Source organism: Temnothorax americanus, unplaced genomic scaffold (assembly GCF_048541705.1).
Source record: "Temnothorax americanus isolate GAGA-0224 unplaced genomic scaffold, ASM4854170v1 Scaffold33, whole genome shotgun sequence".
Classification (NCBI taxonomy): domain Eukaryota; kingdom Metazoa; phylum Arthropoda; class Insecta; order Hymenoptera; family Formicidae; genus Temnothorax; species Temnothorax americanus.
Genome location: NW_027509475.1, coordinates 1,687,173 through 1,708,349, shown reverse-complemented (window position 1 = coordinate 1,708,349; position 21,177 = coordinate 1,687,173). Strand labels below are relative to the sequence as shown.

At 42.7% G+C, this 21,177-nt stretch overlaps 1 protein-coding gene across 7 annotated transcripts in view; it reads left to right on the top strand.

Annotated features, from left to right (window-relative positions):
- The window catches only part of Prosap (SH3 and multiple ankyrin repeat domains prosap), a 125,972-nt gene that overhangs the window by 93,832 nt on the left and 10,963 nt on the right, over positions 1-21,177 (top strand). For all 7 annotated transcript variants that reach the window (XM_077413657.1, XM_077413663.1, XM_077413660.1 and 4 more), the window contains 4 exons: positions 12,478-12,603; positions 16,586-16,766; positions 17,035-17,354; positions 17,788-18,052. In XM_077413657.1, the coding sequence (XP_077269783.1) occupies positions 12,478-12,603; positions 16,586-16,766; positions 17,035-17,354; positions 17,788-18,052 (892 nt within the window). The remainder of the gene's footprint in view (positions 1-12,477; positions 12,604-16,585; positions 16,767-17,034; positions 17,355-17,787; positions 18,053-21,177) is intronic.

Genomic DNA, 21,177 nt, shown 5'->3' with positions numbered 1-21,177 from the left:
TCATTTTGAGTCATTTTTAACTATTTTCTTATAAGTAGTTAATTTAACTAAACCAATGGAGTTAAAATAATAAATTTCGACACATATGGTAATTAAAAATAACAAAATGTTATTTAGCTATCGGTTTAAATTTCGTCCTTTAATATTTAACGATGATATATAGAACGACAAAAAAATCGATGCTCTTTGTTTCGTCGACTTTTTTAAACCGTTCCGTAAAATAAACGTTTATAGCAGAGCTCTGCATACACGCGCGTTCTTTACATTAAGTAGGAGCACATGTTCGGAGTGACAATTATATAAATCGATTTCCAGCGACGGATATAGTTGCCCTCGCACGTGGCTTATCGATTCCACAAACAAGTTCAAGTCGCAATACGTGATTACGTCCGCATACCTGGACAGCATATACGTACCGCGAACAAAATGACACAACCCGGAAACGAATGATCTCGGCGGCATTCGAATGATCCGCCGGCGTGTAACACGTAGGACTAGGGAGAGAACGAAGGATTCTGCCGTCAAGATCGACAAATCCTGTGCCGCCCCACCGTCGACACGGAACAAATGCGCGCGAGTTGTCGAGCGAGTACTACGTCGATCTATTTATATCGATCGTACGCCGTGAACCGGGTACGAGAATAGATCGAATGGAGATCGATGGCCAGGTTTTCCTCCAGCGCACACAGTTGGAGGACGACCTCCTCCTCGACGGAAACCGGACGAACGTGATTTTTGAACGAACACACAACTTAAAGTGGAAAAGCGAGAAAATTAGCGAGATTTCGAAAATCGCGAAGTAAATAAATGAGAGACTGAGGAGCAGGCGACTTTTTTTTAAGGGGAACCGGCGGAGTCCGAGGAAAGATGTGCGATTTTCGGACGCGACGGGACGGTATAGAGAACGCGCCGGAGCCAATTACGCGCGGTTGGAGATCGAGCGATCGTATAGGAGTCTCAATCGAAGGTGCGGAATCTCCCCTCGCGCGGAAACTGGATGCGGACACGCGAGAAGCAGCATCCGCGGAGACACGTGCGGGCTTCCTCGAAAAGGGGCAAGAGATGCATAGCCACCTCGGCTGGGCTGTATATATCTCGCTCTTCAAGTCCCGTCGTTGTTGGGGTAACTCGGTGCGTGGAACCCGAAGCGTTGTCGCTTAGGTACCTCGCATAATTGCTGGCGCGTTCCTGGCGGGCAGACTCTTCCGAGGATACGCGATTCGCGCGCATATCCTCGGATCGGACGAAGCTCCGATCGTGCCAGCGGGCGTATCGTCCTCATTCCTGATGAAACATTTTTGCCGCTCATTCAATTTAGCGAGTATTTACCATTCCCAACTAAAAACGCCCGTAGCGACTTGCTTAAAGAGGAAAGAAACGTCCCCGAGAGCTTATTAAACGTTTATTAAGTGTACACATTTCTCGCGCGAGTCGCTTGATGACAATCTTGCTGCGAAATCGTGGAGTAATTTCAGAGCCCATCATTTTAATTAACATGCATGGTGCTCCACGCGCTGAAGACAATCTTCTCCGTTCCTTCAAAAATAAATCAATTTTTATTACTAATTACTACTTTTAATTTACTATATTTATTAAAAATGATAAAATATTTAGATAACTTTTTAGAAATAAGATACAATTTTGAGCGTTATTAATCTAACAATAAGAAACAATCAGACATCTCTTTTAGGTTCTCTTTTCAAAAAATCGTCATATGGAGAGCTGAGTTTTTTCTCCAGAGCGAACGATTAGCGATACATTAAAAGAACACGCTGCGCTATTTTTCACTCACATTCGTAGCCGCGCGTCTCATAGTCGCGTTCCCTTTAGGGAAAAAAAAAGGAATGGAAAAGAGAGGGAAAGGTCGTTCCTCGGTTCGTTTTGTGTATAACGTCGCTTCTTTCAGTCTCGACGGGATCTAACCGTGCGGCAGTAGCCAGTAACTGCAGCAGCCTTTTACCCGGGGCTCCTCGAGTGCAATCTCGTATTCATGAATTCCTTGTACGTAGCCCTCCCCCCTGCGTTCCTTCTTCACCTACGTCTCCACCTCCGCCTCTACTCCCTCCCCCCCGTGCCCCGCGCCGTTGCCCGGTCCCCCCGTCTTTTGTGTACCGTGTGTGCACGGAGAATATCTCGCACGCGTGCAGAACCGGCGACCGAAGGAAATCGCACGACGACCGTCAATCGGGAATATCGGGATGCACGCGCGTGATCATCGAAAATGCAAAGTGTGCCGCTCTTATGCCTCGTCCGACGAATTGTTATTCGTATTGCTTTACTTATAGACAGAGCAATCGTATTATAGAATGGATACATTGGCCTGCTAAATCGTAATTCTGACATTTCCTTGCATATCCATTTGCATAGTAGATAAGATCTTCCGGTGTTCTCTCGACGTTATTTCTTCGCAATTATTTTTCGATACAAAGCAGCAAGTTACAAATCTAAAATTTATTGTGGAAGGTAAAAGCTTCTGGAACTCGCGTCGGCAGTAAGAATTGTTTATCCAATAGGCTATCAAATAATTAATTAATCTGGAACTTGTTTGTGTTTAGTCGTTTATGAACTGGAAAATAATTGATACATCGATATTTTAGTTACACAAAAGTTAATCTCTCGTTAAAAGTTCACCGTTTGCATTACGGTTATAAGACATCTTGTCAATCTTGCTTGGGGCAACCGTGTGTAACCTACATAGTTATTGAACAGCGATGATTCCGCAGGGACGTCTGATCCGCACAGTCATTTAAGCTTAGCGAACCGACAGATCCGAGCTTAACGTACATACATTTATAAATCATGTGCATTTATGTATATACGCGTGTTTTTTTTATGAATAATAGTGCAATGAATAGTTGAAAAAAGTAGAAACAAAAAATAATAGTATCTATGTAAAGAGAAGAATAAATTGAAATTTGGATGTATATGTGTATTAAATTGGATCCAGATCAATTAAGTAAACGCAAACAAACACGAATGAATAATGTCGGCTCGCAATGTTCGCATTCATTAAAGCAGTATATTCGTTCATGTTTGTTCGCGCTCGCTTGCTTTGTCTGGATTCGATTTTAAAAAACATGATGAAGTTGGTTAAATAACGTCACAAGAATTGGAAAAATGGACATGATTAATGAGGAATAAAAATTTTAATGAAACTAATCTCTATAAACAGCATCTTATGTCATTTTATGAATTATTGGATTACTCATTATTCAGTGATATCGATTAATTTATGATATTAATTACATTACATTTTATGGGTACCTTATTCCATAATTCATTTGCTTTTATGTTACCTTTTGCATAATGTGACGACGCATCGCACGACATATTCCAATATTCCTGCGAGGTGAGAAGTATCGATTCTAGTCTATTTTTATATTGCGTGAGATTAAATTGACTGCAAGCGTGTGCAAAGCAACAAGCGTTATTCATGAAAGAATAATTGTCGCGGTATCGAAAGAAATTCTTCAGTTTTTCAAATTGGATATGTGTATTGCGTAATTTTCTGTGTGCCAATGTGTTTCTCTTCTAAATACAGATATTTCTCTCTATTTACATAATTAAATTAATTTATATTTTGCATTTCGTTGTTGCGAGATCAAATTTAAAAAAGATTAAATGTTTATAAGTCATCTTGCATTTATATAAACTCGCGTTTATAAATTTCAAATATTCAGAAATTGGGACTTTTTTTATCTCAAATACATAATTATAGCAAAAGAGAAGAAATTAAAAATTGATGTATAAAATACAAGTGGAAGTATCAGTTGTGATATTTAAAGCAATTTTTTTTACGTAGCTTTTGTTTGCCGCTATTGCTGGAAATGGTTTTCAGATTATCGTGACGTTCCTTCGGAACGTCGGAACTCAATTATTTCGAGACCTTGATTCGCGTACACATGTCGATCGTGCTCCGCTGCAAGATTGATCCACTGCGTCGCGTCCAAGCCTCTATCGAGACAAATACCCCGTCGCTATAAATAGTCTATACAAATGCGATTCTCCGGATGCCGCAGCGACATCGAGTCGTACCACAGAAATAAATCTCTCCGCGTCAGCCCTCGATCCGCGCGTCCTCCTCGCCGCCGCGCCGCCGTAAAAGCCGCGGTGGAGAGTCGTCATTCGTCATAGAATCGTCCACAATTAATTATGCCAAACGGCAATCGATACGTCGCACGCCGCCTTTTTTCCACGCGTTATCTCGTATCGGCCTTGTGAGAAATAAATCGGTAGAATTTCAAGACGAATGATTTCGCGTTAACAAATTGCTTTCGCGATAAGACATATTGCCATGCAATTTTCGTCTCGTTTGCCGTTATCTTCATCGTTGAATCCGCTAAACAATGCGTGTTATGTAGGTATATAAGGAACGCTAAATTTTTCAGTAATTATCTCTGCAATTTGCCGATTTCTGCTCTCTAAAAGTCGAAGAATGAAATATTACTCAAAACGAGTGAAATTCAGCCTGTGCACTTCGAGTAAAATTGCGCTTTATAAGTTGGAGTGAAATCGTATATTCCATTTGAGTGAAAGGGAACTCTTTTCGTGTATAATAGATCACTGTCCATACACGAAAAGAACGGTTTTGCCGAAGTATCCAAAAAATTTAGCTAAATACAAAATGAAAATAATTTTGTTGCACCATCAAAATATAATTATGTCAGAACACTCAAGTTGATTGCTAAAATGTCAAAATTTTTTGCAGCATTTTTATCTTACTTCAGCGACCTACTATAATTCTTTTGATGGTGCAACAAAATTATTTCCTTGTATTTAGCTAAATTTTTAGATACTTGAGCAAACCCGTACTTTCCGTGTAGGACTGAATTATGATGTCACTCTACAATTTTAGTGGAAAATTTCACTCTGTTAGAGTTCATTCGCTGAATCGTGAGTCGCTATATAGCTTTAAAGTGAGATCGTATCACACCTAAGTAGCCGCTCCAAAAATTCGAGTGAAAAATTCACTCCTACACTCTTTTTTGGAGTGACTAACTAAATCCACTCTAATATACCAGTGGCGAAACCGCTCTATGAGATTTAGAGAATATGTATTTTTTTGTTGTATACTCTTTCTCTGAATATAATAACACCAAAGATTCTATTTTTTACTGCAATGGTGAAAGCTTTAGTAACGTCGCGGTATACTGCAGTGTTCTACAAGTCTGAACCAAACTACTCGTTCTACATTTCACTTTTGACAGGCTGGAAAAATAATTTTGCCTACAAAGATTGCCGCGGAAACAACACGAGAAGAGACCCGTGGAAGCCGCGCCGACATTCCATGCCGGGTAACGAACTTCCCGCCGTTAATTGACAAAAATTCTCTGCCAAACGTTTCGCGCCGGCTGATGTCAATATCCGCCAATTTGCAAGTCGCTCGGCTGACTTTCCGCATCCAGCGCCAGCGGGGCCAGCGAAGTTCGTCTCTCGCGCGCAGTTCGTCGGCGTAAACTGTAATTTCCAGCTTTGATTAGCCGACACCTTTCCGCAGAGCGCGTACACACGCCGCGATGAGGCCACGCGCACGCGCGCGTTTCCAAGTATACGAATTGCCGCTAACGATGTAGTTAACGGTTGATTAAAATCGAGATCCATCCATTTCCGCGGAGGCGGTGGGAATTTTGGTCCCTTTACCGGACGGGAGCGCCGCCCTTTGCCATATATGCCGCCGTAGCACGGAAACGTACCCGCGGCACGAAACGAGTCCGATAATCGCCCTATAATTCAACCTGAATCGCGCCGAACACCGCCGAACAGTATATAGTAGTGGCTACACGGTGCTACACGGCACAAAAACGTTATCGCGCGCGCGGCAATTTGTCGGCGGCGATCTTTATTCCGTGCCTGTTTGTATAAAGTCCAGATAGAAGAGGATAAAAATACCGTGGGAGATTTTTATTTATCTCCCGCGCCCGTCAATTTACGCCGCTAAATATTCGTAACTTTCAAATGGTAATTGCGTAGCTTCGTACCTTCATTATCCCGATGCAAAAGAGGGGATGGCTATTAATTCGAGCGTAGAATACGCGAGATTTTACTCTGCATATTTTATTCATGCAACCCCCTCCCTCCCCCGCCTGAAGAATTAACCCGCGACAATTTATCGCCGTTGCGCAACGCGATAAAGTTATGACTTGCAGAAAGTGTAATTTGCCTAATAGAACACGCTTCGTAGGTAGCGTTAGTGATCGAAATATCGTCTCGCCGCCGCCGCCGCCGCCACGTGGAGGCCGTGCATGGGCCTCCACCGGAATTGATTGCCAATTACCGGTGGAACGACGCTGACTCGATTCTGTGATCTAGAAAATTGAGTTACTTGACGAAACTCGATTCGACGGCGAATATGGCGGCGCGGCGCGGCGCGACGGCGGCGGCGGTCTCGAGACGAAAATGCGACGTCACGTTAATCATGCCCGTAAGCTTATTCCTTCTTTTCGTTTTTTTTTCCTTCCTGCCGTGACACGCGAACGACGCCCGCGGACACGTTATTTTTACACCGATTAAAAAGAAACATTTTCGGAGCGCTCGAAATTGCTGTCGTAACTCGAAGATAACGAATGCTAATTATCGCGCGTGATGAATTAATGAATACGACACTCACGGAGTATCGCTATAATGAGATGCGCGAAAGGATTCTCCAGAATCCTTATTCGGGACAGTGAAAGCGTGGCAATACGTCGACTCCGTTCTCAAAGAGTGCCAATTTACATGGCTTCATTAATGACGCGTGTTATGTCATATTAGTTCGTGTCGTTTTTATTTATGATTTATGTTACCACCATTAATCATTTAAATAATCTGAAGCTATTTAATCTTGTGCTATTTCCAATTATATCGACTAATCAGCGTCTTAAAACAACTCGTAGAATTTATCGCGCGCACGCAAATAATCATCCGCGGAAAAATTTTAATCGATACGATTAAAAGATATCCGTGTAAAATTTATCGATAAGCGCCACAATATCGTCTTATTTGATCGTCAGATTTCAGAGATCTGCGGGGTTCACTTTTTACTCGATAATAATAATAAAAAGGCGATTTTTACATTAGTTGAGAAATTAAAGCGTTCTTTTTGCGACGTGATTCGAGGAAAGGACAGCGATAATCGCTGTTAAGCGCCAATAATAGCGACCAGTGACGAAACCAGAATCAGTTCTAATAACCAGTTTGACGTGAGACAAAAACTGAGGACGGACTGCTTAAGAATCAATAAAGGTGCCTAAAGGATCTTCTCGTCAATTCCGCAGCGATCTTGCCGGAAGAATAGATCCTCCCTTTCCACCTCTTTTTTCCGCTCGTTCTTCCGATCGAACGGTTCGCTCATTTCTTCGCCGTCTTCTTTACTTCATTTTCCGGTGATAAATCAGTTGAATCGGAAGCTCCTTACATATAATTTGCGTAGTCTTATCGGTTTTTTTAATGCAAAATATTAAATACGTCATATATACAATATCTTACTCGCTTAATTTTTTCTAAGGCGAAATTCCATCGAAATTTGTCTGACAGATTGATACAACTGAATTTCTTTTAAAATACTAATAATATTTTTAATAATTTATAATTTTTCTAATCAATTCTAATAATAAAAAATAATTCTTCTAATAAATTATATATATATATATATATATATATATATAATAATAATAATACTTTTAATAATTTTTCAACTATACTTTAACTTAACACTTGCAGCTGCCATATATTGAATTAAAGAATTAAATTACTTAATGTCTATATCTTTAGAAATTGTAGCGCACAAAGTTATCCTTGTACATTTATTGTTCAATTTTTGACTAGAGACAAAAATAAAATATCTTATATAACGGCTCGTATTAATGGGTGGGTATGTATTAATGTGTATTCGAAATACAACGCAAAAAGCGATCGGCGCGCCGTCCTATCAAGGTATTCAATTAGGCACCGACTACTAATACTAATGTCGATAATCGTTAAGAAATCGCTCGTTATATTTTCCAAGAGGTAAATCGTTTATCTTATCGAGATTAGTCATTAACCTTTGTTTAAAAGTTAAATCTACGTGATGGCTTATGGACTCGGTATCTTGCGGGATCTCAATGCGGCATGGTAGTGAGTCGATCGCTTTTGCGATAATGGTGTGAGTCAGCTTGATGGACGCGGGAGAAGATGCTTGAATAAACTTCCAGATAAATATTTGCGCTTCGCAGAATGCCTTTGCATTGTCCGAGCCGTAGGATCGTTTCAAATTAAACAGCGGCCTTATCGCGCACTGTCAGATCCAACCGGCATCTTCAATCTTGATCAATGGTTATACAAAAGTATTTTCTGCGATTTTAATCTGGGATTACGATAACTGTGTTAATTAATATTATTGTAGTAGCAGAAAATTTACGTCGATAGTACTATTAAAAAGATATCGTAATACTGTGACGTACGTTATTATGACGTGTAATGAATCGATTGAGATTATCGAGATTATCGCCAGTTTTTAGGAGTGTCCAATATCAGGCCCCGATTTTGTTCACTTTCAGTTACGAGTGCTCACGGAACTCGCGTTCGAGCCCTTTCCCCGCGATCGTGCAAGCCAAGCGGATGTGTCCGAAGAACCGCGCTATTAAAGTCTCGATGACTGCTTTTTTCGACGCGCCCCGGCAATTTGATTTCGTATTCCGCCATGGTCGCCCCGTTTCTTCCTCTCTTTTTCTCCGTCGCGTAGATCGAAATTTTATGGGTCGTATTTTCTCTTTAACGCCGAGATGCTGTGCCCTGTGCCCGGCACAGGATGCCCGGATGATTCCACTCGCCTTTGTGTCCGTCCTCCACCCTCTTCTGTTTACCCCCCCCCCCTCTTTACTTTTCGTTTCTCTCTTTCGCCACCGCCACCGCCTACTACTTTTTGCGCGCGGGCGATCGTAAGTTGTCGTCGTATCGCACGGCTCAACAGATAGGTACACTGATCGTCTCCCGGGGAAAGTGTAGCAAGATCCGGTAGATGAGTCAAATTCGCCAGATATTTATTACCGGGTGAATCAAAGCCCACTTCCGTGAGAAACGGAGAAACGAGCGGAACTAAATGGTCAGGTCTTAAGTAGAATGCCTTTTACTTGGAATATATTAACTCTGTTTGCGGTACTTTTTACTAGAACAAACGCGGACCTCGATGAGATCCGGCTTTACTCCACCTTTCCACGAGAGAGATTCCCGTGCGTTCTCATAAAACTCACTCGCGCTGGAGCGCGAAAAAAATTCGGAGTGCCGATGATCCTTGAACCGCGCCGCGCGTAAGTTGTCAGCCGCGAGGCGAGAAATTCGCGGAGTCGGACGACGAGACGATGACGATCGGTCGCGCGTGAGCGAGTGGAGACCGCTGGCTCTCGCGCAAGGCGAAGGCGCGGCGCGACCCAAGAAGACGAAAACTCGTTTCGTGCTTCGTTGCGAAGGTTAAAACCGTAACGCGCACCTATCCGCCTTGCTCGTCGTCGTCGCGGCCGCTCGTGTGCGAGCGAGCGAACGCGGCCAACGCGGGCGCGCTGGCCAGGCCGAGAGCTTAAACATCGGCGAGGCTGGGCCCCTTCCCCCCCCCCTCGCCAGACCGCAATTACATCCCATAAAGCACGATTGAGACACGGTTCGGCCATTATTCTCCCATACAGGGCCGTACAAAAGGGTCCCGCCGTTTAACGCTGCGCGACCCTCTTTCTTGTGCATACCTCCTCGGCTAGGTCGCGGCACGCGCGCGCCAAGGAAAGAGTGGAAAAATGCGCCCGAGTTACGTCGAGGGTGTTTCTCGCTCGCGAATTCTCGAGAGTGTCGATGGGATCTCGATCGGACACCGCGCAGAAGCTGCCTAAAGAGCGATCCAACTGAAGATCTGTATCTTCATTAATGAATACCTTCCTTAGAAATTAATATATCGCGCGAAGAATTTACGATAAAATCGGGAAATTCCTTTAGAAGACGCGCAGAAGAGGATTGCTTGAATGAGAGAATTTATTTGAAGGAACAACGAGGTCTTCGAAACGTACCTCGTCTTTCGAAAGGGTTCTTTATGGCTCCCGAGCCAACCGTCGAAAAACGTTACGAGCGAGCCAGGATGATAATGGTAATCAATTCTACTCGATTCTAATTTAATCGTTGATCATTGACTTTTTCCGCATTCGGTATACCTATATGACCTTGCCTCTCGCCCGTTCCCTCTGGTAATCGAAGAAACTCGAGGCGCACGTTTCGCTATGGTGCGATTATGCCGCCTCTCGGAACTTTATGAAGCAATTACCGCGGCACTAATTAGAGTAGGAGCGCCGGTTTGGCAGGACTGCTTCATTTTTATCCAGAACGTCGTGAGTGACGGAGGCGAGTCGCTCGCGAGTGTTGCCCGCGAATGAACAATGCTTGCGTCCCTGCGTGCGTCTCAACTCTCTCTCTCTTTCCCTCGGTATATATTCCTCCGTGAAATTATGCGCGCGCGCGCGTCTCGTCTTACTCAATTTACGCCAATTAGGCAAGTTGGACTTTACGCGTGGATCAATAAATCAAGGAAGGTGCGAATTTCAGTTTTCACACAGACGCGCTTTCTTCAATTTAATTTATTTAATCTGTATTATTTGTTTTTTTGTTTTCGTGTTTCGTGTTTCACACGAAAGAGGATAAGAAAGATTATATTTTCCAACAAATAAGATAAGCAGATGGAGGTAATTAATAAAGGTATTAAGGTTAATTAAGGTATTTAAGGTTTGTTTAAAAAGGATATATGGAAATTTGTTGAAATATAGATGAGCTTTACTGAATCTGACACAAGGTCGCTTCTTCATCTCTATCTTCTTACTCATACGATCATTGCAAACCTCAATTTTAACGACGCGACGTCTCAACCACGACGAAGCTTTGCGCGACGAAGGAAACCACTGACGAGCGTGTCACGGACGCATCATTGAGCCGGCTTAGCGAATGAAGAGCGAAACGAGGACGTTATATTACTCGCAAATACGAACCTTGAGGAAAACATATTGAATGCAGCCAGTGGAAACCTCTAAAAATGACAGAGCACAACCGCTTTTCTATAATCCGGTCTAGAATCGCGTGCTGCGTAAAGTCGCGGCCGCTTATATTTCGGTCAAGTGCCCGCCTATCTAAAAAATCTCTTCAACGAATGATATATAATTATAGATACAAGAATTATTACAAATCTTTCGAGATTCTTCGCTGTGATACGATTAATAATATCTTTCTCGTAAGACGATTTATCGGACCGCGAGAGTATTTAGGTCGATGCTCTCTATATATGACACAAGTAAGAAAAAAAAAACGTTAAAGCATCTGCCGCTAAATGTTCACATCCGTTTTCTCGCTCGTCAGCTGCCTTTTTTTTCTCTCGCATTTCGTGGCTTTCCCATGGTCGACCGCACCTCCGCCCGTCGAGTACGGCGAGGTACGGAGACTCCCGCTCCTTATTTTTTTCGTGCGAAACCTTTAATTTGGCACGTGTTGCACTCTTGGCTATTGTTGCCATGATTGTCGGGTTGGCCTGGCGGCTGGCTGTCTTCCTTCGCATCGTCGCCGATCTTTCGCGTGCTGGCATAAGCAGAGTATATACGGTGATAATGCGCGGTTCTCGGGTGTGCGTGGCACGCGTGTTGTTCCACGGCGTCGCTTTTCGCCTATCTCGAGTCGTTACCCGCTAAATATTATAATACTGGGAGAAAGAGCGCGCCTCTCGCCACGCCGCGCCGGCGTGTCGTCGATCGTCGTAAATAATATTAATGCAATCGGGAATTGATTTTCCCCGGTCCTCGTTTGGTATTCATGAGCGAAGAGTAGTTCGCCGCGCGTTATTCATCCTACCTATGAATACCAAAGATATTGGCCTAAGAGAATTTTGTGAACTTGTGAGAACCGTAATCGCGCGCAATGCAGCTATATTTTTACAGAGATAAGCACTTGCTAGAAATACAATTATATTTCATATTTATAAATGTTTAAATATAATTGTTTGAGAAAAGTGTATATATATATGTACATAAAATATATCACGCACATTACACAAGATTAAATAGAATTCTGTATTTAAATAACTATTCTTATAAAATATGAAAAAATTAGTTTCCAACTATAAATAAATTAATAATTTTCTATCTGTTTGACATCGATGGAGTACTTTATGTCAAATCAAGTGGGTATTAATGACATTAAGAATATTGATGTTTTGCGATATGTACACCCTGAGTGCGCCATGCGTAATAAAAATATATTCGGCGACGCATCGAGGCTTTTAATTATCAAGTATGGCATGATTGTCGTTGAAAAGAGTGAATGACCTTACGAAGTAATTGCAAATCCTATGCCTGAATCTTGTCTCGGAAAGAGATGCCCGTTCGTTATTGTTGCTACATGCATGCGCGTCAGTCGGAAAAGTGGGGGTGGCGGGTCGCTTTGATCCTCTCTCGACGCGAAGATTCACCTGTGCCTTAATATCAAAACTTCATCGCCTTACAGGAACTGAAGGAGAGCTTCAATTACGGCCTCTTCTGCCCGCCGGTGAATGGAAAAGCCGGGAAATTCCTGGACGAGGAACGCCGTCTCGGCGATTATCCTTTCAATGGACCCGTCGGGTATCTGGAGGTAAGGAAACGCGCTCTTTTCATTCCTTTCTATTTTTTTTTGCCAAGTTATTCTTTTCCCATTTGCGATCGTTCGCATCACAGTTCGAGAATCGATCGTGCTAATTCCGTTTGTCGTCATAACCACGAGAGCAGACAAATAGAAAAGATATATATTTATTTCAGTCAGGCGATTACAGTCAGGTTCGGTAACACGTGGTAGTGTGGCACGGCGAGGGCTTCCCGTTTTAGTAACGGAAGGGTTAAGTAACTTCCTCGCGTGCGCATTAAGGCTGTCAGCAGACCCACTTCACGTCTGATAGGATCTAATTACGTTTCTAAGCTGAATAGTGAGAAGATAACAATATTCTTTAGCAGATGTGTGGAAGTACACTGGAATCGAATGAAGATTTTACACAAAGAAGACTGTAATTGTCGAACAGTAAAAATTGAATCTGGAATTACTTTCTTAAATAAGAGTTATTTGTGGAGAACGTGGAAAAAGTACTTTGTAAAATCATTTCGTCTTTTTTGTTGGTTGTCGACAAGGTAATCGTAAATAACGCTTGTTATACTTTTTTATAACGTTGCTCGATTGAAATTTTTTTGTCAATTTTAGAAAGATCATATGTGCAACTTCTTCACATCATCTTCAGTTTCGAATTAAAGATCCTGCGCAACGATAATCGTTTCCGTAGCGTAATGAAAAAGAGAGGTCGCGGAAGTACGTATTATGTAATTAATCATCGCGATGATCCTCCGCTATCCTCGCCGTACATAAATCACTCGGTGGTCGCGGCGCGACGAATCCACGCGCGCGGCTCTTGCACGGCTCTCGACCGGCGATGACTGTTGAAACGGGGGTTTCGCGAAAAACAAATAATCCGGTCCCGGGTTAACGAGATCTGGATTCTATACCGCGGTTTTCTTGCGTAACCGGTGCTAGTTCCCATCACCGTCCACCTCGTCGAGTCCTCCGCATCGTCGTCGTCGTCGTCGTCGTCGCCGTAGTTGTCTTCTTCTTCTCCTTCTCCTTCTTCTTCTTCTTCTTCTTTCTCTTCTTCTTCGGCTGATCCCGATCGGTTCCACCGTACCAGCTGCACGTCCCTGCTTCGTCGCGGGAGATTCACTTTCAGGGACGGCTGACTCATACAACTTCTTTGAACCGTCTTTAAGCCGCATTCACCTCGCACGAGTTACAAATTACATGGGGGCCCCTCGGCGAAAAACTCGCGTTTAACGAACGCCTGTCAGCGGGATCCCCACCGGACAATGGGGCCCCGTGGTTTTGAAAACCATAAGTCTGTGGATATGTCGCGGAGATCTCAGCCTTAACAATAATACCCTTACAGCGGGACTACGCTCTTCGTAAACATAGGTGTTACGGGTTCTTAAGAGGTATCACGTTTCATCAAGATTCGCTCGTTATTATTTAATTAACAATGGCGTTACTGGCCATTATCTTGACAAACCATCGCGAGATTTAATATAATAATCTCTTCGTAGTATACAACGTTTGAATCACGTTTAAGTAACGCCTTATTCAATTAAATAGTATTTAAAATTGAAAATTAATGTAAAATAGGTAAATAAGTTACGGAAATAAGATAAGCAAAAACGAAATTACTTTATTCTATTTTTATTTATTTAATGGAAGCAAAATTATTTCAGGAAGATTTCCCTATCAAACAAATGAACGATATTGAATAAGGCATTATTTATACGTTAAGATATGCCATCAGGATGTTATTATATCTACGTTGAATAGGGGAAGTGAACTTCCCGTTCAAATCGCTGGTATTTCGCCGTAATGTTAGCCTTGTGCCAACAAAGTTTCCTTATTACGATAATCGATCCCTGTCAATCTCAAGACTCGCTTTCGTCACGAAAGCCGGAGGAAGTTTAATTTCAGGGCTACTTCGACTCGAGGCCCAGTTCCTTTGATCTTGCTTACGTATCGTCGTGTGTTACAATCGGAGCAGGACGTGGGCAGACTTTGGCGAGTCGCAAATTCATGAATGAAAAATTAAAATTGACGGCCGCGCGTCGGCGGTGGCTGTGTCAGCCGAGCGCCGCGGAATAATTAATTATCAATCGAGAGAGTTACGCCGAGCAAGCTACGTCGTCGTACGCAACATTCAGGAATCTATTCAGGATCAGCATGAATTATGTGTTCTTTCTCGATTTTATCTCCGTGCGGATATACTCCGCGCCGGCTCGGGCGTAAAAACTTACTTTGCAGCTTCACCGTGGTTGCTTTCTTTATCCGCTCCGACGTATTCGCTTCCTGCCTCTCTTCTCCGGTGGAATAAACGAACCCTTCCGACGGAATTTACGCAGAGCTAGAGCGCGACGCGGAGATAGGAACGCGCGGGCGCGTCGTCTCACAATTATCATTTTTCATCCTCGAATCTCGCTCGATGCTCGAGCTCCCTGTGCCGTATAGTATCAAATATCAAAGTTGGGATAAGCGGGGCACCGTTAGGTCGAGCTGCCGCGCGCACAGCGCGTTCGTTCGTCCGCATTCATAACGCGATATAACCGGCTGATGCGCGCGCGATGTAATCCGCGCGATGATGATGGCAGCGCGATGCACTTACGCATCCGGCGTTACCGCATGCACGCGTTGGCACAGTGGTCTTTATCGGGCTATTATTGGTCGCGTACAATGCGGCCACGCGGTCGCACTTCTCGAAAAGAAGTCGCGTTAGATGACGGAACGTGATTCTTCGCGACACCGTTTTCATAATGTTGTCTCATGCAAAATTATTGTATTATCCGCGATTAAATAAAAAATTAAATTACGCATACAGCAATTCAATTTATAAGATTATAAATTGAATCGAACATTATGTATAATACACGAAAAAATAAAAAAAATGATGTTGTATGAACAGCATTAAATAACAGCAATCTAATTGAAATTACACACAGAAAAGTACATACTACCTGCAAGTAAATATTACTTGTTCTAAGTATTTGATAAGTTTGTATATCCGCAAATCTACCATAAAGTCGTCGCAAGCATCACACATTTACAAAACATATTCTAGATCTTAGCAAGTCTAGTACACACTTCAAACAAGAATATTTAATTAATATAAGAATTCGTTTTACTTATTACATAGAGTCTACGGAATATTGTATATAATATTCTTAAAAGAGAAGAATAAATTCTTGTTTTGGGCACAAAATAATGAACTTTTCTAAAACTTGTGCCAAGTATATCTTAAAACTATTATTAAGAAAATATTCTTTGTTGAAGAAAACTGTCGCTTAAAAACAAATAAAATAAAATGAAATAATTGCTTTCCTCGGCTGTAGAATGATATTTTTCTGCGTGTAATCTAGTGAATTCAATAACAGTATTAATGTTATTAAATAACGTTTATTTATTTAAAACAAAAGCATGACTTATGCGTTTCATTAATACAGTTATTGAATTAACAAGATTGCATTTTTAATAGAAGCGAATTTAAGAGAGAGTAAATCAGGTTCATTCTCTCGAGGGCGTAGCCGTGCTTTACGCATCTTATGTCACATCCGGTTTATTGCGTATTCATCGATAACGGAGAAATACGCGTGACGAACGTATTCATAGTAGATTGTAAGAAACGGCAATTATAACCGTCCAGGTGAGACGATCCAGGCGAGATGAGATACATTTACGCGATAGCCATGCGCGGTATATTTACATAAGTACTACTAGGAGCTACCGCGGGATCTCTCGCTGTACCGCGACAAATTGCACGCGACGAAGACAGTCGGAGAGTGGGTATCTTATGCTATTGGCATTTTTTTAACGGTTTTATTTGATCCGCTGCATTATCGCGTGTAATATAGAAATAATTAACTCTCTCGCGTCGGGCAGCGAGCGATAAATTTCACGCTTTTACGCTCGATGAGACGGAAAGTGACGCGCCGCTAAACGGTCGTTCGGTAATCGTTCGAACAACATATCGGTGTTTTAGAAAGCGTAAGTATCACCGCCAAATAAATTCCAGCTCAAGTACAAGAGGCGGGTGTACAAGATGCTGCATTTGGATGAGAAACAGCTCAAGGCTATGCACACCAGGACGAATTTGCGAAGGTTATTGGATTATGTGCAGAGCAGCCAGGTCGAGAAGATCGCGAAGATGTGCAGCAAGGGGCTGGATCCTAATTTCCATTGTCAAGAAACAGGAGGTAATTCGCAATTGCTCAATTGCGGGGAAAATTACTAAATGACTCGTGAGTGATGGAGCCTGATTTCATCAGTTTCGTCACAACGAGACCCGCAAATACTTATCTTGAGATAATTACACGCATCATTTTACGAATGTTATAATACTTATATTCTACCATGTAGATAATATTATAAAATTACAAGATAAAAATATTTTTCATGTTTTATTTATACGAAAAATATCGCAAGTAACCAAAAATTTGGAATCTTTTTTATTCTCAATTCCAGAGACGCCGTTGACCTTGGCAACGACCTTGAAAAAGCCGTCCAAGGTCATAATTGCGTTGGTCAATGGCGGTGCTCTCCTGGACTATCGAACGAAGGAGGGTCTAACGGCGATGCACCGCGCCGTCGAACGGAACAGTTTGGAGGCGGTGAAGACGCTTCTGGAGCTGGGTGCTAGTCCGAATTACAAGGATACCAAGGGCTTGACGCCGCTCTACTACAGCGTCATTTACAAGACCGATCCGATGCTCTGCGAGACGTTGCTTCACGATCACGCGACGATAGGGGCTCAGGATCTCCAGGGCTGGCAGGAAGTTCATCAGGTTTCGATCATTTCTTTCCTCCGTAGATCTTTTTCATCGGCAGAATTTTATAAGAACGTTGAAGAATCAGTAGAATTATATGGGATTAGTCATATTTCTTGCGGACATTCCCACTGCGTGAATGAACAGATCTTGATAAGATCTGACAACATTTTTTATCTCTTTATCATACTTTCCGATAACTTTTTAACAACAATTTCATTAGAAATATTCGTTGATATCGATTATTATTAATTCTTTGTAAAGCCATTTCTCCGTAAAGCGAGGCTCAATCCATCGCGGTTTCATTCATAAATTCTCGCGTGTGGAAAAATACTGGATTTAGAGCGCGCTGGTTACGAGTTAGCGAGGAATGCGAGACTTGAAATCATTGCCATTGAATGGATTTTTCCGCGTCTCTAATACGCGCCTACTCCGCGCCGTATGCCCGCAGGCATGTCGCAACAATCTGGTGCAGCATCTGGACCACCTGCTCTTCTACGGCGCTGACATGAACGCGCGCAACGCGTCCGGTAACACGCCGTTGCACGTGTGCGCGGTGAACAACACGGACGCCTCGTGCATACGTCAGCTACTCTTCAGGGGCGCGCAGAAGGACGCGCTCAACTACGCGAACCAAACGCCGTACCAGGTCGCGGTGATCGCGGGCAACATGGAGCTCGCCGAAGTCATCAAGAACTATCAGTCGGAGGAAGTCGGTGAGTTATGGAACGTCGCACGAAACGTGTTAAAAAAGAAAAACGGAGCTCTCCCGCTCTCGACGAGGAGGGAGGACGCGGGGAACGCGGGGGCGCGAACATCCGGGCGCAGGAAACTCGCTTGGAGAAGAGAGGTCGAGGCATGATGCTGCAAGAATAAACGACAGACGTTGACGATCTTCTACCTCTCCACCTCCCCCCCCCCGTTCCTTCGCGTTCTTGCTTCTCTCGCTTTCTCGCTCTCTTTTTCTCGAACACTGTTCCGTCGTTCTCGACGGCTCGTTGCTCGCGCAACGATGATAACGTCGAACGGCGAGATCGTCCTTCCGGGATCACGAATGGGACGAACAGACTTGAAAGACGGATAACCGTAATCTCGTTACTCGACAGGATTTTTCTATATTCAGTAGCTACACCCGCGAAAACTATCAACGTGCCTGTCGGATTCTAATCCCCTTTTCTCGCGAACGCCGTACCGTTTATCAGATAAGTTAAAACTCGGTGTCGAGTATCAAGATTTATTGGCGAACGCGATGGGTTTCGGGAGCTTTTTTGATTATCCGATATAATTTTCGATATTATCTCCGCGATATCGGCCGGATAATAAATTGAAATAACTTGTCGGGATCTTCAAAGTAGTGGCTAGCTATCGCGCGTTATCGCCGATACCGTTGTGTATTTCGAGACCGATATCTACAATATCTACGATTTGTTTGTTGAAACAAAGTCGCATATGCCCGTGATCGTGCGACACGATTAGCTTCATACAAATGTTATCTGATAAGGAATCGAGATCGTGGCCTATAAACCACGTACGCTTTCATATGGCATGATTATAGTTGGGCATGGCATGAGCATGTGCACGCTGCTTTTCCCGTAATACAGAGGTAGGCATCGGTAGGCGTAGTTTCTCTCGATCGTAGTTACTTAGAGGGTGCTTCTGGAATTGTATATTACACGCGAGGCGCGCTGTGAGAGCGTGACGTACGTGTGTGCAGTGTGTGTGTGTGTGTGTGTGCGTGTCAATGTACCTCTATCTACCTGTGTCTGTGCTGTGTGCGACGAGTAACGTAAAGATTTACAATCATTTGTCATGGGATTTTTGGTGGTGATGGTCGTGTATGACGTCGAGTACATTTGTGATATCGCGGTGAAGTAACGACACTACCTCTTGATAGATTGCTTTCCAGTAACTAATGGTATTGTATTTTTGGTTCACTGTCGAATGGATCAGTGCTGCCGGATCGGGAAAAATCGCGCGCGCGCGCGCCCTTCTTTTAATATTATTAAAAAACTACCTTTTTAAAAAATGAGTAAAAAAGTCGCTAAAAAAGTGCCACGCGCTATAGTATGAAAAATAGTTATATATTGAAAAAAATGCTATACAAAATTATTTTAATATAGTCAATCAAAAATATAAAATAATTGTGCATTGTAACGTAAATGGTGCGTTGATTTCCGTAAGAAGTTAAGAACATTTCATAATTTTAAAAATTGCGTCCTATTTCAATGAATGTGAAACTTTAAATTTATAATTTTCACACTTTTATGATATCTGATATTAAAATAAAACTTGGCAAACATAAAATTTGGATTTTAGAATACTTTGTTGTATTTTAAAGATAAATATTAGATTTTACTGAATTTTTTTTAAAAACTACTCGGCATTCTAACGGAAAAATTTCGTTAAGGAATGCGTAAATCGAGTATTTTTATACGTTAAATCGAACACGTTGAATTATATATTTTTTTCTGGCAGCATTGAATTTGCAAGAATGTCTTGACTAGTAATGTTTGGTAGTTCGAGATACGTTGTGAATCGACGTGGCCCCCGCGGGTCGTCGGAGTTTCCGAAGCCTGGAAAGGAAGCCTGAAGAAACGCGTTCCGACGACTCCGCGACGGCGACGCCGATCGTCTGTGCACATGACGTATTCCGACGAAACTTACCCGTAATTTCGAGCACATTGTATCGCACAAAACGGATACAACAGAACGGGGATGAAGTCGTTATCCTTGCGTGTGCTTTCTACCGCTTTTCCGTCTGTACAGGGCGTCCCGGAATAGCGGACGAAAAGTGGACAGTTAAAGTTGTTTCTGCTCAAGTTTTTTTTTCGGCCTTCATTATTCAATATTTTATCTCTTATGCCTTAAATCAAAATTCTGTTAAAATAGAGTTTGCTCCGAATTAGCTTCCCAAACAGCACCGTGTCCAAAATCGGGACATAAGACGTCTTTTGGACATCATGTGAGACATTTTACAAATATCTTTGAGACGTTTTATGTCCCGATTTTGCGTGCTGTTTGGGTTACTAATGATATTACAGGAATATATTTTCGTGTTGAAAGTTAAATACGGGCTAAACAAGGCGGTTTTTCAATTTAGCTTATATCTTGGAAATTATTAATGTCTGGGTATTTTCTCCGACAAAACTCTCACAAGAAGTAACGCCGTCCACTTTTCTTTCGGCTCCGAGACGCCCTGTACGTGTCGGTACTAAAACGACGAGTGCAATATCTGGTTGTCCGGAGGGGGTTACCCGGGGAGAGCCAATAACCATCATCGTCGCCATCGCGAAATAACATTGTGCGTGCGCGCGTGTGTGCGTGCGTGCTCGTATGTGCGACACGGCGACCGCTTGTAAGATCGCTTTTGCAAAAATCCCGCACGGCGATCTTCCGTGCCGGAACACCGGAAGATCGATCGTGGAGAACGGGGCCCTCCTCGAGGGGGCCGTAACTCTTCGTTTTAACAAACATAATGTACGATGTACAAACCATCGCGATTAAACGCGGATAATGACGACGCATAATTGCCGTCGCGATACTTAACGCGCACTCGTCGATTAAGTAATTTGTTCGATATCTGTTTCGGTCACGAAACATTGTTTTCATCGTGTACTACGTGGCTTTTGATACACGTGTAATTTATCCTTTCAACCCTAGACAGTAAAAGCGGTATTCAATATTCGTCATTTATATGATTTTGAGATTTTCAAGTGACACGACGTTTGATTAGAAGTTTTATCAGATCGTCAGGTTTTAAGAAAGAAATTTCACGAACGTTGTTTAATTAAAATTAATAAAACTGCACGAAATCTGATTAGTACAGAAATTATTGTGTATC